Source organism: Sturnira hondurensis, unplaced genomic scaffold (genome assembly GCF_014824575.4).
Source record: "Sturnira hondurensis isolate 20B ecotype Veracruz unplaced genomic scaffold, ASM1482457v3 Scaffold0008196, whole genome shotgun sequence".
Taxonomy (NCBI): domain Eukaryota; kingdom Metazoa; phylum Chordata; class Mammalia; order Chiroptera; family Phyllostomidae; genus Sturnira; species Sturnira hondurensis.
The window spans coordinates 16,274,667-16,287,508 of NW_028080827.1; the positions used below are offsets into that span (position 1 = coordinate 16,274,667).

At 40.7% G+C, this 12,842-nt stretch overlaps 1 protein-coding gene across 1 annotated transcript in view; it reads left to right on the forward strand.

Moving 5' to 3' along the window:
- RAB8B (RAB8B, member RAS oncogene family) overlaps positions 1 to 7,058 on the forward strand; it is a 58,089-nt gene extending 51,031 nt beyond the window's left edge. The window contains exons 6-8 of the mRNA XM_037054065.1: positions 1,351 to 1,416; positions 3,516 to 3,566; positions 4,313 to 7,058. Of these exons, the coding sequence (XP_036909960.1) occupies positions 1,351 to 1,416; positions 3,516 to 3,566; positions 4,313 to 4,405 (210 nt within the window). The 3' untranslated portion in view covers positions 4,406 to 7,058. The remainder of the gene's footprint in view (positions 1 to 1,350; positions 1,417 to 3,515; positions 3,567 to 4,312) is intronic.
- Positions 7,059 to 12,842: the final 5,784 nt, after the last annotated feature.

Consider the following 12,842-nt stretch of genomic DNA (forward strand, 5'->3'; position numbering starts at 1 on the left):
GTCATGACTCACTCCTGAGGAATTTGCTCTTTTCTGGGACATACAAATGGCTTCTTTCTCAGATTCCTGCAGCTTAGAGTTCAGGCTGTTTCTCCCGCGTCTGTGTGAAAATGCGCAGTTTTGAAGTTCAGATCATTTATTCTCTTTGAAAAAATAGGATAGGTGAAATTCAACAGCAATCGTTTTCCAACTCATTATGTTTTTTGAGACTTATTGTACTACACATTATATTTAGGTCATTATGGATAAACTGGTAACTGAGCAAGCCATGAATGTCATTTTATAGGTCATTTATAGACATTTCTCTATTTTGTGTGTTGCAAAGCAAAGGAGTTTATTATATATACGTATTTACCCGTGTTTTGCCATATGTAATGTGCTCTTGTGTATAATAAGCACCCAAGTTTTTGGCCCAAACTTTCAGGAAAAAAATATTTCATTTTAATTTTTTATTTAATTTTTAATTTATATATAAAACCAATTATCATATTCCAGGGCATTATTTTGCATATGGTTATTGTTATTGCTTTCTAGAGTTATACTTTTAATACATAAGCACAAATAAAAGAATTAAAAACATTTATATAGATATGGAATTAGTACTACCTATGTATAACGTGCATCCTTATTTTTCCATCAGAAATTTAGCCAAAAAAGTGTGCATTATACACAGCAAAATATAGTACTTCTGTGACATTTTCTGAATTGACTTAGAGGCTTCAATTTTTAAGTCTTGGAATTTTGCTTTAATTACTTGTGTGTGTGTGTGTGTTTTGTGTATGTGTGACAAAGTTTTCAATCTGACTGAAACTTTTTTCTCCTAAAAGCATTCTCTTAATCTTGGTGTTATAAATGAACCAGGAACTCATGTGAGTAGATGGAAATATGGAAGTGTTCACATTTGTTACAATCAATAAAATCCAAAGCAATGAGGACTTAGTGTCTCAAGCTTTTCTATTAAGCACCAGTTTACTAAAAAATCATGAAAAGTCAGTATAGTAACTGTTGGAGAATTAATTGTACTTTCAGAGCAAATAAAAGGGAGTGAATGAATCCCAAATGGTAGGTGTGAGTGTCTCATAGTTTTTCGTACAAGTATACTGAGAACTGAAAGTATATCAGGAAAAAGAGAAGTACATAAATTGTGTTCTGAGTGGATGTGGTGCAGTGGTACTTATGAATTAGATATCTCAATTTCAAACACAATAGAAGGAAACAAAGAGATTTAAGAACCACAGGAGTTGCAAACTAATACTCTACCTTTGGGACTTTGAAAAACCTAGAAAACACAAGTGCTTTATATGTTCAAGCAACTTGCACTGAATTTAAATGTTTCTGTTTGCCTTTCAGTTAGCAATTGACTATGGGATTAAATTCCTGGAGACAAGTGCAAAATCCAGTACAAATGTAGAAGAGGTAAGAAAGAAAGGTTTGGTGACTTGTGCCTTTGTTCGAGCAATTCTCAAAGCCTTGCTTTTTTCTGACTTAGTGAATGCCTCATGTGAACTCTACCTCCATTGTGCAAGCTTCTGACTTTTATGTGGATCCTGGTTGTTGAATTTCTAGCACCCAACCTCCACATGGAATGTATTTGATTGCTCGGTTAAGATTGACTAACAGAAGATAGACATTCAGTTTAAGTTTAGTTTTTCCCTATATTTCGGAAGCTGGAGGTCCCGCACTGGTCGCACTAGCTGACCAAGTGCAGTGCCTTCCTCTGCTTATTCATCATTGTTCATGTCACCCTACAGCAGCCTGTAGCAGGAGAGTCTTAATCTCACTTGAGAGAGAGAAAGAATTAAACTGTCAGCTCATTGAACAGATTCCCTTAGGTACATGTTTGAAGTAGATTAAGCATGCTACATTGTAACATGATAGCTTTTAGTAGAAGTAAGAAAGTGTTTATCAGAGTACTTTAATAAATTTTCAAGATGTTAACTGATAAAACCAAATCAATCTAAAGTCTTCTAAGAATAGATTTTCTTTACCAAAGGTGGAATTGTTGATACTACTTTATTTTTAAAAACAGATCATAAAATTATTACATGTAATATGTTTTAATACATGTAATTCACTTAATAATACCGATGATTTTATAAACAGTTAATTGCTAGAGCTACTTACTGTTCACCAATTCGTCATGGCTAAAAGTTAAGGCTTAAATAACTATTGGATAGTGGACACCGATCAGAACTTTTTCTTGGTTTTGAATAAAACCCATTTTTTCAGGTTGGCTAATGGGTGTTAGGAAACAGGGTCCCTACTGATGTATTTCCATGAGCATGGATAAGCAGAAAAATGCTACTTTCTGCTTGCTAGCAGAGGATTCCCTTCCATCAGAAAGAGGGGAGCCTCTTCCATCAGCTTTCATGGTGAGGCTGGAGAAAAGCTTGCACCATGAGATGGCCCACGTGGGGTTTCTCCCTCCGAATGAACTCGGCACCCGGGCCTGCCTGGGTAGGTCGGCGGCCGAACCCTCACCACACCTGCAGCTTAGAGACGCTGAGTTATGGGAATGTGGAGCTGGCAGTGGCCCGGGCTGCTGCTTCTGGCCTGGTTTTCTGCAGAAGTTAGCGATTTCCCCAGAGCTTTAACTTAGTGTGGTTGGCCTCACAAAAACTGGGGTGGGGTCATTTAAAAATTTACACTCACAGGTGACCAGTGTGGCAGCGACACACCACCAGTGTGTAGCTTCTGTGTGACTTGATTGGAAATAATCCTTCTGCAGAATATCTTGGGGTCTCTGGCATGGTTGGGAATGGAGAGGCCGGCATAGCCGTGAGTTTAGCCCGGAGACCACTGAAGACGACCTGAGAGTCTCGGCTGCCTGGAAACAAAGTAGGGGTGATGGCAGGGTCAGACATGCGTGATTTGGGGCCACAGATGCGAGGCATGGATGTCACTGAGATAAGTCAGATTTGTTCTGCTGCGGTTGGAACTGATTTCCACTGTGGCGGATTCAGCTGCTGGCGCTGTCAGGATTCCGGGATCTTAAAATTATGTATGTTCTCAGGTATAAGAGTGAAAGTGATTCAAAAGAGAGGACATTGGGAATAAAAGGCAGAGATGTTTGTAAAAACAGCTTTTTTTTACACCGTATAGGGTAAAGGGTAAACTGTATCTACTCGTTTGCCCGTTAAACACATACTCAGCATCTCCCAGACCAGACACTGCCCGCTCTGGGTGTGCAGACGAGGCTCCGACGGAGCCCTGCCCCGAGCTGCTGTCGGTGTGCTGAGGAGGCGACACGTAATCCAAAAGCGTGTCACCCCAGGAATTTGGGTTAGATATAAAGCGTGGAGAATATTTGATGGATGAATGACATTTCGATAATATTGGTAAATGTTTATGATGTAATTGAAAAATAAGATACAGTAGTCATGTATATACTATAATTACAGTTATGTTTGTTTTCAACTAAAGGCTTTAAGATAATAAATATAGAATGAAAACATTCTATATTTCTATTTTTAAAATATAAATATATAATAATGCAGTTTTTGGTTTACCTTTAGGCATTTTTTACACTTGCTCGAGATATAATGACAAAACTCAACAGAAAAATGGTTTGTATCACTTACAATTTTTATTTTCATTACGCAGTTTATAAATTTGTTTTATTTATGCTGTGTATTTATTTGATTAAAAGGATGGGCTTGATTCTACTATATTCACAATAACTCATCTCTCCTTGACTCACATGTTCACCTGGTTGTGCTTTGACTCTGCTTGTTTCTTCGGGTTTCTCATTTCTGAACTGTGGCTGTTTCCGTTCTTTCGTTTGGCTCGTTAAGTGGATTTAATTGAATTTTGATCTGAATAGTCAAAATAATAATGGCACAAATTTGATTGTTTCCATAATATCATCTAGTTCAATTTTGATGTGACATATAACTACATGTAATTATGATCTCAAAGTTACTAAAGTTTCCTTGAACTTTATTTTAACCTGAATTCTGAGTGTAATTGTATACCTAATGTAGCCAACCCTTCTTATCTCTAACAAGGGGTCACCAATATCTTAACACTGTTTCCATCATTGCACTTGAAACTTTGGCAGTGATTTCTTGGAATTGGAAATGGGAGCTTCCTACCTGATATTAATATGAATAAAAAGTGCTATCCTAAAAACATTTTTCTCATTTTAATCCACCATTCCAAAGAAACCAACAACATCTGAGCTTAACCAGTTCCTTTTCTAATAAAATAATCTACTTAATACACATTTATGGTATGGTTTGGAATTGTTATATTTTAGATAATTGGGGTCAGACTATGAAACTTCTGGGTAACTTTATCTTCTGTGTTTTAGAATGACAGCAATTCATCAGGGGCAGGTGGACCAGTGAAAATAACAGAAAACCGATCAAAGAAGACCAGTTTCTTCCGTTGTTCGCTGCTTTGATGAACTTTCTCTGAGAGACTGCAGCGCACCCAGAGGACACTCTCCTGCTTCTCTGAAAGCACAGGTCACCCAGCCTCAGAGTCACACCACCAGGCTGCTGCTGAGAGCACCTCCGCACCCAGACCTCTCCGCGTGGAACACGGCGGGGACGCCAGCCTCCTGGCCTCTCAAGATTACAGGCTCCTTTTTCAAACATGGAAGCAATGATATGGAGACACTTGCAAGACTTTGCTTTTTCCCTTTGTTTTACTGCCTGTTGCAGAAGCTGCTTGCTCTTTTTCACTTTGCACTCAGTGTCAGCCCTTCCCTGTTACAGACCCATATGCACATACTTTCGCCTCATGAAGTTCTAGACACATCTGTGCTTTAGGGGACGTTCAAACCGAGAGTAGAGCTTTGAAAGCAGAGGTCAGTGTACTAAAATGAAAGGACACCTGGTCCGGTTCATACGACTAGGTGTTACTGTGTTCACAGCATTTATTTAAGGGCTCTGATTTGTGATTTTCTTAAATAAGAATCATTAAGTTCTGATAAAATTTATCTTGAAAATTTATAAAAATGCTCAGCTATTCATCAGAGGCCACAATTTCTTTATTTCTTATTACTTAGTGCTTTGCTTCATTCCTAACCTTTTTCCAGTGAGTCTGGGTAGCTGAATAAATCACTTTTTTCAGTTAACTCCCTCTACCTGATCTATAAAAACTGCATTGGGAAATTACCTTAATCTCACTTTTCCCGGGGTGTGTTTTTGCTCTCTTTTCCTATGCTTGACCTATTGCAACCACTCAGTTATCCAAAACATAACTTATTTGACCCCTTTTGTCTGTTTCTTGTCGTCAAGTTCCTAGTTGTGAACTTGTGGAGCTGAAATTTTACGTGGGCAGAGAGGTGCACCCTTTAGGGCTTTATTTTGGCATCCAATTGTGGTTCCACCGCATCAGCACACATAACATGGTTTTTTGGGGGGGTTACTTCTCAGCTGGCTGGTGTAGTCATAATACCTAGTTCCCTTTCTATAAGAGTTAATGGGATATAGATTTAGATTTTAGTCCGCAGAAAGCTTACCTGTAGGGAGAGAAACTAACTTGTTAACATAAATTTAGTAGAGATAGCTCTTGGTAATGGTGAACACAATGATTTTTTTTTCTGGTTTTACTTGGGCTTTTTAAAAAAAAAGTAAATAGACCTAGTACATCTCTAAGAAAAGTCTTGCCTTTTCATTAGAGAAAAATATGAGCAAGATTTCAGCTTTAAAGTAATTATTGGTGAATGTGTAGAACCCAGTTCCATCTCTTCAGGTTCGTTGTTGCAGAACTTGGTCTGGTCATTTGGGCCAAAGCCAGCCAAAAGCTCAGCTGCCATTCTCACAAAACACTGGTGTTGGTATAACTTTTGTAGATGAAACCATCACATAAGAAAGGTACTTAGTGTTCACTTACGTGCCAAATTAAGATCCTTGTGTCGTTGCTTTTGTTCTAGCCTTCAGTGTCATCACGCTGAAGGGAGGAATAAATGAGTCCTGTTAGTAATTACTCTTCCTCTTAGGCCTGCTTTGTTTCACAGAGTTCACCATCATGCTTGAAGTTAAAAATGGGAAATGAAAGTGGAGACGGATTGCTTGTCACCACAGAGAATTCAGCTTCCAATTCAGACGTATCATTAAAATGCTTGAACCACCCAACCGTTGCTACTTGGTTGAAAACTTAGGCACAATTTAGCTGCAGCAAATATTCCAGAGCTATTTTTGATGGGTACACGAAACATATTGCTAACAAAATTTAGCCTCACAGGCACCTGTGGTGTCCGGGTGTAAGGAAGCCGTTCCTTCCCTGGGAGCTGTTGCAGGTCTACCATCTTAAAATCAGATGTGTTTTTGGAAAGAAGAATTAGTTTCTTAGAAAACATTTTGTAGTCACTAATTTTCTGAAGAAAGATCCAAGCAGTTAAGCTTTCCGGAGCGCAACAAAGTTGTTTCTAGAAGGCAAGTGCTCTGACACCATGTATGAATGTAATTCTCTTCGTAATTTACCTCTGACTCTTTGGTGTCTTAACACTTTGATTTATATCTCAGGGGTTGTCTGCAAACCAAAACTGACGGATTCTGTGGTTAGCCTTTTTTCAATAGAACGCTTGGCTTTTGTTTTATTCCTTCTCTCTTTTGTCTTATGTAGATTGATAACTAGTCTCCATGAACTTCACTTTGAAAAAGCCTGTAAAAGCTAGAGGAGTCTAAAGGTGCTCTTTGAAGTAGCAGCAAATCGGGGTATATTCTCTGTTATATAGAAATAAATCTTCCTTGCTATTTTCTTACATTTAGTCTTGCTAAATTGTATATAATTTGAGCTAAGAACATAGGAAATTCACCTTCTGCATGGTAAAATGACCCAATAAATATTCCATTTTGCTTAATAATGTACATATAGTGCATTATTTTTTCTATTTGTAGATGAATATAGTGAGAGATAATTGTCCGTTCCCTGCTGAAACTGAAGAAACCTAGTTCCACTTGGACATTTTTGTGGTCTTGGGGATAAGGCACATGAAGATTTTTGCAGCGGTATTAGTGGCACCCAGTGGCTGCACTTTATCACCAGTGTGCTGATTTCTGCCAGTGGTTGGACTAGACCTTTTCAGATAGAGTCTGAGGGTATCAGACAATGAAAATGTGCTGTAACTAAGTAGCATGTAAGTCAGTTGGTTGTAAAGTGTTTCACTGGGAACTTATTTTAGCTATATTTTACTTCAGACAGATCATAAGAAAATAACCCACCTGTACATCAGTTAGGAGGTGCTGCAGGGTTTCTTACTATTCACACGAACATTTTGTGCAGTCTTTGTTATAAATTTTCAGAAGACTATACTCTTTGCTTGGAAGGACTATTTTTAATTATACCTCATTTAGCTAACTAGTATTCTAATACCTGATAGGAAAACAATGAGCCAGCCTTTAAGCATCCAAAACAATTTAGATTATATGTTTTGTTTTGAACTAAAGGCATCATTGAGAAAGGTAGCAGGTAGTTTAGAATAGAACACACATGTCATATCTAATAGTGCGAAAGAGAAGTATTATCTCCTTGTCTCCATTCATAAATTTAGCTGTGCAATATAGATAAAAGTTTGCAGAAATTTCTAAATAAGAGATTATAACTCCATTCTACAGGTTCTAATCCTGAAAGTCTGTATTAAGGCTTATATAAAGTTTTCCCTGTGAGCAGTGACACGTTGAAGCAGATTTTCTTTTCTAGTTCATGACTCGGATTTCTTTGTAAATTTAGTTCTTAATCTTTAAAGATGAGCTTCTAAGCTTAACATTTTAAAACAGCACTTCATTATGTTCATTTACTTGCCTCAGATTTTAAGCAGTCATTTCTGCCATCAGGTTTTTTATTTAGAGTTTTTATTTTAACGGAAAATACATTCCTTTTTCCTTCTTGTTATAGCTAAAGAAGGGGGGAAGGAATGTCTAAAAATGAAATTCCTTGTCCTAGAGAGACCTAGAGAGACAGGGCGTGCCAATAAAACTTCAAATGCCAGCACGATTTCACAGTAGAACCAGAGTCCTTTATAAAAGACTAATAATAAGACTGATGGGTGTCATGCTCGCTAGGAAAGAAAATCTAAATGACTAAAATATACAGGAATGAAAATCAGCAAACAATTATTTCTAGGGATATTTTCAAATTTTACTTTAGTTTTTAAAATGCTTGTACCATATGCAATTGCATTTCTTATTGCCAAGAACTAATAGAATGTCTTGCTTCATTTTCTTACCTTTTTAAAAAATGTGAATTTAATTATTGTAACTCATTCCTATGGCCTTACAGATGGGTTTTATTTTATTTGCAGCTGACACTGCAGTTCCTTTAATGCAAAGAACCATAAACCGTTTGACTGAAACTATGCCCCAATGGAAAATACCTAGTGTTTCCATAGAAGTATCCTTCTGTGTAAGCTTCAGTGTATTTTGTTTTCGCTCCGAAGGCTTCATGTGAAAGGCTCCTGCAGATAAAGTGCACCTGTCCTGTGGTTAATCTCGCTTAAGCCAGTTCATGAACTGTGTACTGATACTGATGCTGTGTGATTTTTTTAAAGGATTTTATTCCAGGTGAACTTTTTTTTACAATAATGTTCATCTAAAATAAAAAAAACTACATAATGAAAATCATGACTCTCTGAAATGGGTTGTACGTTTGAAAATCTTTCTTCAAATGCATGTGTGTGACTCGAACCATAGCAGACGTGGGGTACTTTAGCAAGCTTTCTGACTTAGAGTTGTTTACAGACAAAGATGGCCACATCTCCTGCTTGTACTTTGTTCAGAATACCCTGAGATTACTCTGGGATGGACCTGCAGCCTCCTGTTGCCCATGTTTCGCTCCTTAGACCTCCCGTGTTTTGCTTCTCGGGCTTGGTTGTCACTTCCAAATAACAGGGCGGTTCTAGTGCCCCAGCCCTACCCGTGGTCTGTCACTAGCTTGTGCACTTTGCCAGCTGTGGCCTTCCGCCTTCGTCCCCACAACCAGCACTAGCCTTTGCTGTCCTTCTCTGATACCCTGCTTCCTTCCTTCCACTCTTGATAGACACATGTTTAAACTCCTGCCTCCGAGAAAAGCATCAGTCTCGTGCCCCCTTGGCTGCCTCACCCTCCCCAGCCTTTAGCCTCCTTGGGTTTGAATGGTCTGTTTACTTTCCTTCCCTCCCAGACTGGCCTGGCTTCACTACATCTACCCTCATCCTCCCCTCCCTCCTCTGTGTCAGAGGCATTCCTCCTCCGTGCTTCTCTCTGCCCCGGCTCTGCATTTATTCCCTGCCCTTCTATCCTGCATCTCAGGGAACTCACAGCTATGATATCTTCAAACTCTTGTTCTGTGTGACCCTTTCCTCTTAGCATCTAAGCATCCCTAACTCTCCCATGCCTTTGCCTCATGTCCCTCTTGCCTATTGCTCTTCTTCCTCTTCTTGCGGTAGCTAAGCTTCTTCAGAGGGTTATCTATGAATACCGTCCTCATTGTCTCATCTTCCTTTATTCCTCAGCCTATTCCAATTTGGTTTCCTCCCTGTCGCTTGACTGACATCGAGTTTACAACAGCCTGGTTGTGAAAAAGTGGCGGGCAGTTTTCTGTCCTTATCCTGGTGAACTTTTTGGCAACATTTCACCAGCATATTGCTCCCTCCCAGAAATGCTCTTTTCCCTTAGCTTCTTGGACAGTCTTTCCCACTTTTCCAAAATAATTTCACCCGCCCTGGCTGGGTAAGTCAGTTGGTTAGAGTGTCATCCTGATACACCAAGGTGGAGGGGTCTATCTCTCATCGAGGTACATGTAAGAAGCAACCAATGAATGCATAAATAAGTGGAGCAACAAATCAATGTTTTTCTCACCCTTCCTTTTTTACTCTAAAAATCAATTTTAAAAAGATTCAAAATAATTTCAGCCTTTTTCATGGCTCTTAAATGCGTTTCTGGATGATAGCCCTCCAAAGATGTCCATGTTCCAATCCCCAGAACCTGCGAATGTTACTTCATGTAGCGAAAGAGACTTGGCAGATGTGATCTTGAGATGGGAGGTTATCCTGGGTTTCCCAGAAGGGCCCAGTGTCATCCCAAGGGCCTCCATGAGAGGGAGGAGTCGCAGTTCAAAGGAAATGATGTCATAGAGAAAAGCTAAGGGACATAGGTGGCCTCTAGAGTCTGGGGAGGGGAGGGAAGAGATTTTCTGCTGAAGTCTCCAGAGAGGACCAACCCAGCCCTGACAGCCTGATTGTAACCCGGTAGGGTTACAGAATTCTGTAAGACTCGTTTCAGAATTCTGACCTTCAGAACTGTAAGAGAGTAAATTTGTGTTGCTTTAAGCCACTAAATCTGTCACAGCAGCAATAGGATGTTCATACAGCTTTCAAATTTGTACATTTAGCCCCGACCTCTTTCCAAAGAACCAGACTTCAAAGCCAGTCTGCCTCCTGGACCTTGGATCTGCCCCAGGCCCATCAAACGATGCAGCCCCAACTCACACTCAGCCCGCCATCCTTCCCCCATTGCCAGCACGTCCCCCCAGCAGCCCTTAGTCCCAGGAGGAGAAGCTCGCCCTTTCTTCTCCTTTCCCCATTATCATCTGCCTCGTTAATCAACCTCCAAGTCTTAGGGGTCCCAACTCCTCAATCTTTCTAATCTGTAGTCATCCATTATTTCTCCCTTTGTCTCTGTTCAGGCCTCCTCATCTTTTGCCTGGATTTCTACAGCCTCTCCTAACCAATATCCTAGTCTCTAATTTTATTTGGCTCCAATCTAGTTTAAACAGTGCTGACGGGTTTTTAAAACTGGAATCTTATGCCATCACCAAACTTCATCCTTCAGTACTACTTCACAACCTTGGGGTGAAATCTAAACTCTTCAGCCTGGCAAGCAAGGTCCTTTGCCACCCCTGCCTCTTTCTCTTAGAGCGTGTCACACCTTAGCGCAGACCCACGTTCTGAATCTGACCAGGAAATGCAGCTCCCTGAAAACACGCCTCGCCGTTCCTTTGCTTAGGCTGCTCCCGCCGCTGACTTCCTAGGCTCCTCCAGCTAACTTCTCCTTACCTTTCAAGGCTCGGTAGGGGTTTTTCCTGGGGAGATTTCAGTCACAACCCATCTCTGGTTAGTCCCCTCCTGTGCCTGCCCAAAGTGTCACTCACTGCACTGGGTTTGAACGGTCTGTTTACCCACCTTCCCTCCCAGACTCTGAGTTCCTATAGGGTGGGGACCGAGCCTTTGGTTTTTGTATCCACACGACCCATTAAGGAGCTTGGCACATAGTAAGTATTTAATAGATCTCAGTAGAATCAGTGGACTTCCAAGCAGTCGTCAAAATGAACATGTCACTGGAGAAAGCTGAGTATAGTTTAGGAGATGTTTTGTTCATCATTTACTTCTTAATTTAAAGAAAGATTTGAAGGAAATTCACCAATGCCTTAGTAAGTATAGCAATAAAAAGAGAAACTTCATTCTCTGGTTTTTATTTTGGCCCTTACCTTACAGTACTTTAATTTTTTTAAATATTTTATTTATTTATCTTTAGAGGGGGAGGGAAGGAGAGAAGGAGAGAAACATCAATGTATGGTTGCCTTTCATGTGTCCCCTGCTGGGAACTGGCCTGCAACCCAGGCATGTGCCCTGACTGGGAATCGAACCGCGATCATGAGGTTCACAGGCCTGCACTCAATCCACTGAGCTACACCAGCCAGGGCTTTAATTTTTGTTAAATATCTTACGCTTTTAAAATCTCTATTACATACAGAAGTATTTCCTTTTAATAAGATAGATCACCCAGAATGCTGTTTATGAATTGATAAATTGAGTAAACCCTCTCTACCCCTTTATTCACGTTTCCTATATTCAAAATTTAGGTTTTCAATTTGGTCCCAGGGGTAGATGAGAATGCTCCCAGAGCAAATAAAATTCCTGTTTATTAATTTAAAATATATAGACTTCTGGTCAAGATGGGGGAGTAGGCAAACGCTGTTTGCCTCCTCTCACAACCACATCAAAATTACAGCTGAGTTATAGAACACCTATCCTTGAGCACCACTGAAAGTCTAGCTGAACAGAAGTTTTGTACCTAAGGACATAAAGAAGCAGCCACATGGAAAATGGTAAGCAAGGCAGAGACCATGAAACAGGCTAGTCTCACATCCACATGTGGTGGTTAAGAATCAGGAAGGATACCGTGGCTGCAGAGGTCCCCACTGGGAAATGAGGGGTTCCCACTCTGGGCTCCCCATCCTGGAACGCCACTGCCAGGAAGAGGAATTCCCCACAACAGCTGGCTGTGAAAATCATCAGGGGCTCAAATGTCCTGTTCAAGGGCCTGGAACACAGACTCGTCACCAATGCTCACCTTAAGCTCCAGCCAAGAGACAGCAGCTGGAGAAGCTCCAGGGGCACGTGGGGAGTAACTCAATTGTTTGGCTTCAGGCAAAGGGCTGGAGAGGCAGCTTTCTCCAGGACTACAGTGCACACAGGCACTATTACTCCTTTGTTAAGCACCCCCCACACACACACACACACATACACCCAGCAGATGCGGGCAGGAATCAAGTCTGAGTCTCCATTAACTTCTCTTCCCCGACCCTGAGACCTGTCCCCACACAATTCTCAGGCCTGGCCTGAACCTCTCTGAGAGGCCAGTTCACACAGGGGCTGTCCTGGGCCCACACTGCAGACTTTCCTAAAATCTCTCAAAGATCCACAGACCTCAAATAAGCAGTGGCTGTCCTTGTTGTGCCCCATACCTTTTGCTAAGTGTCCCCAAGCCAAACACTAGTGGCAGCCAACCTGGGGTCACAGTATAACCACTCCTAGATGCCTCCAAGCCCAGCAAAAACAGCTACGAACTGCAGATGGTAGAACTTTTTAGGTAGAACCCAGGTGACCCTGGGCCCAGACACAGGCAGATATT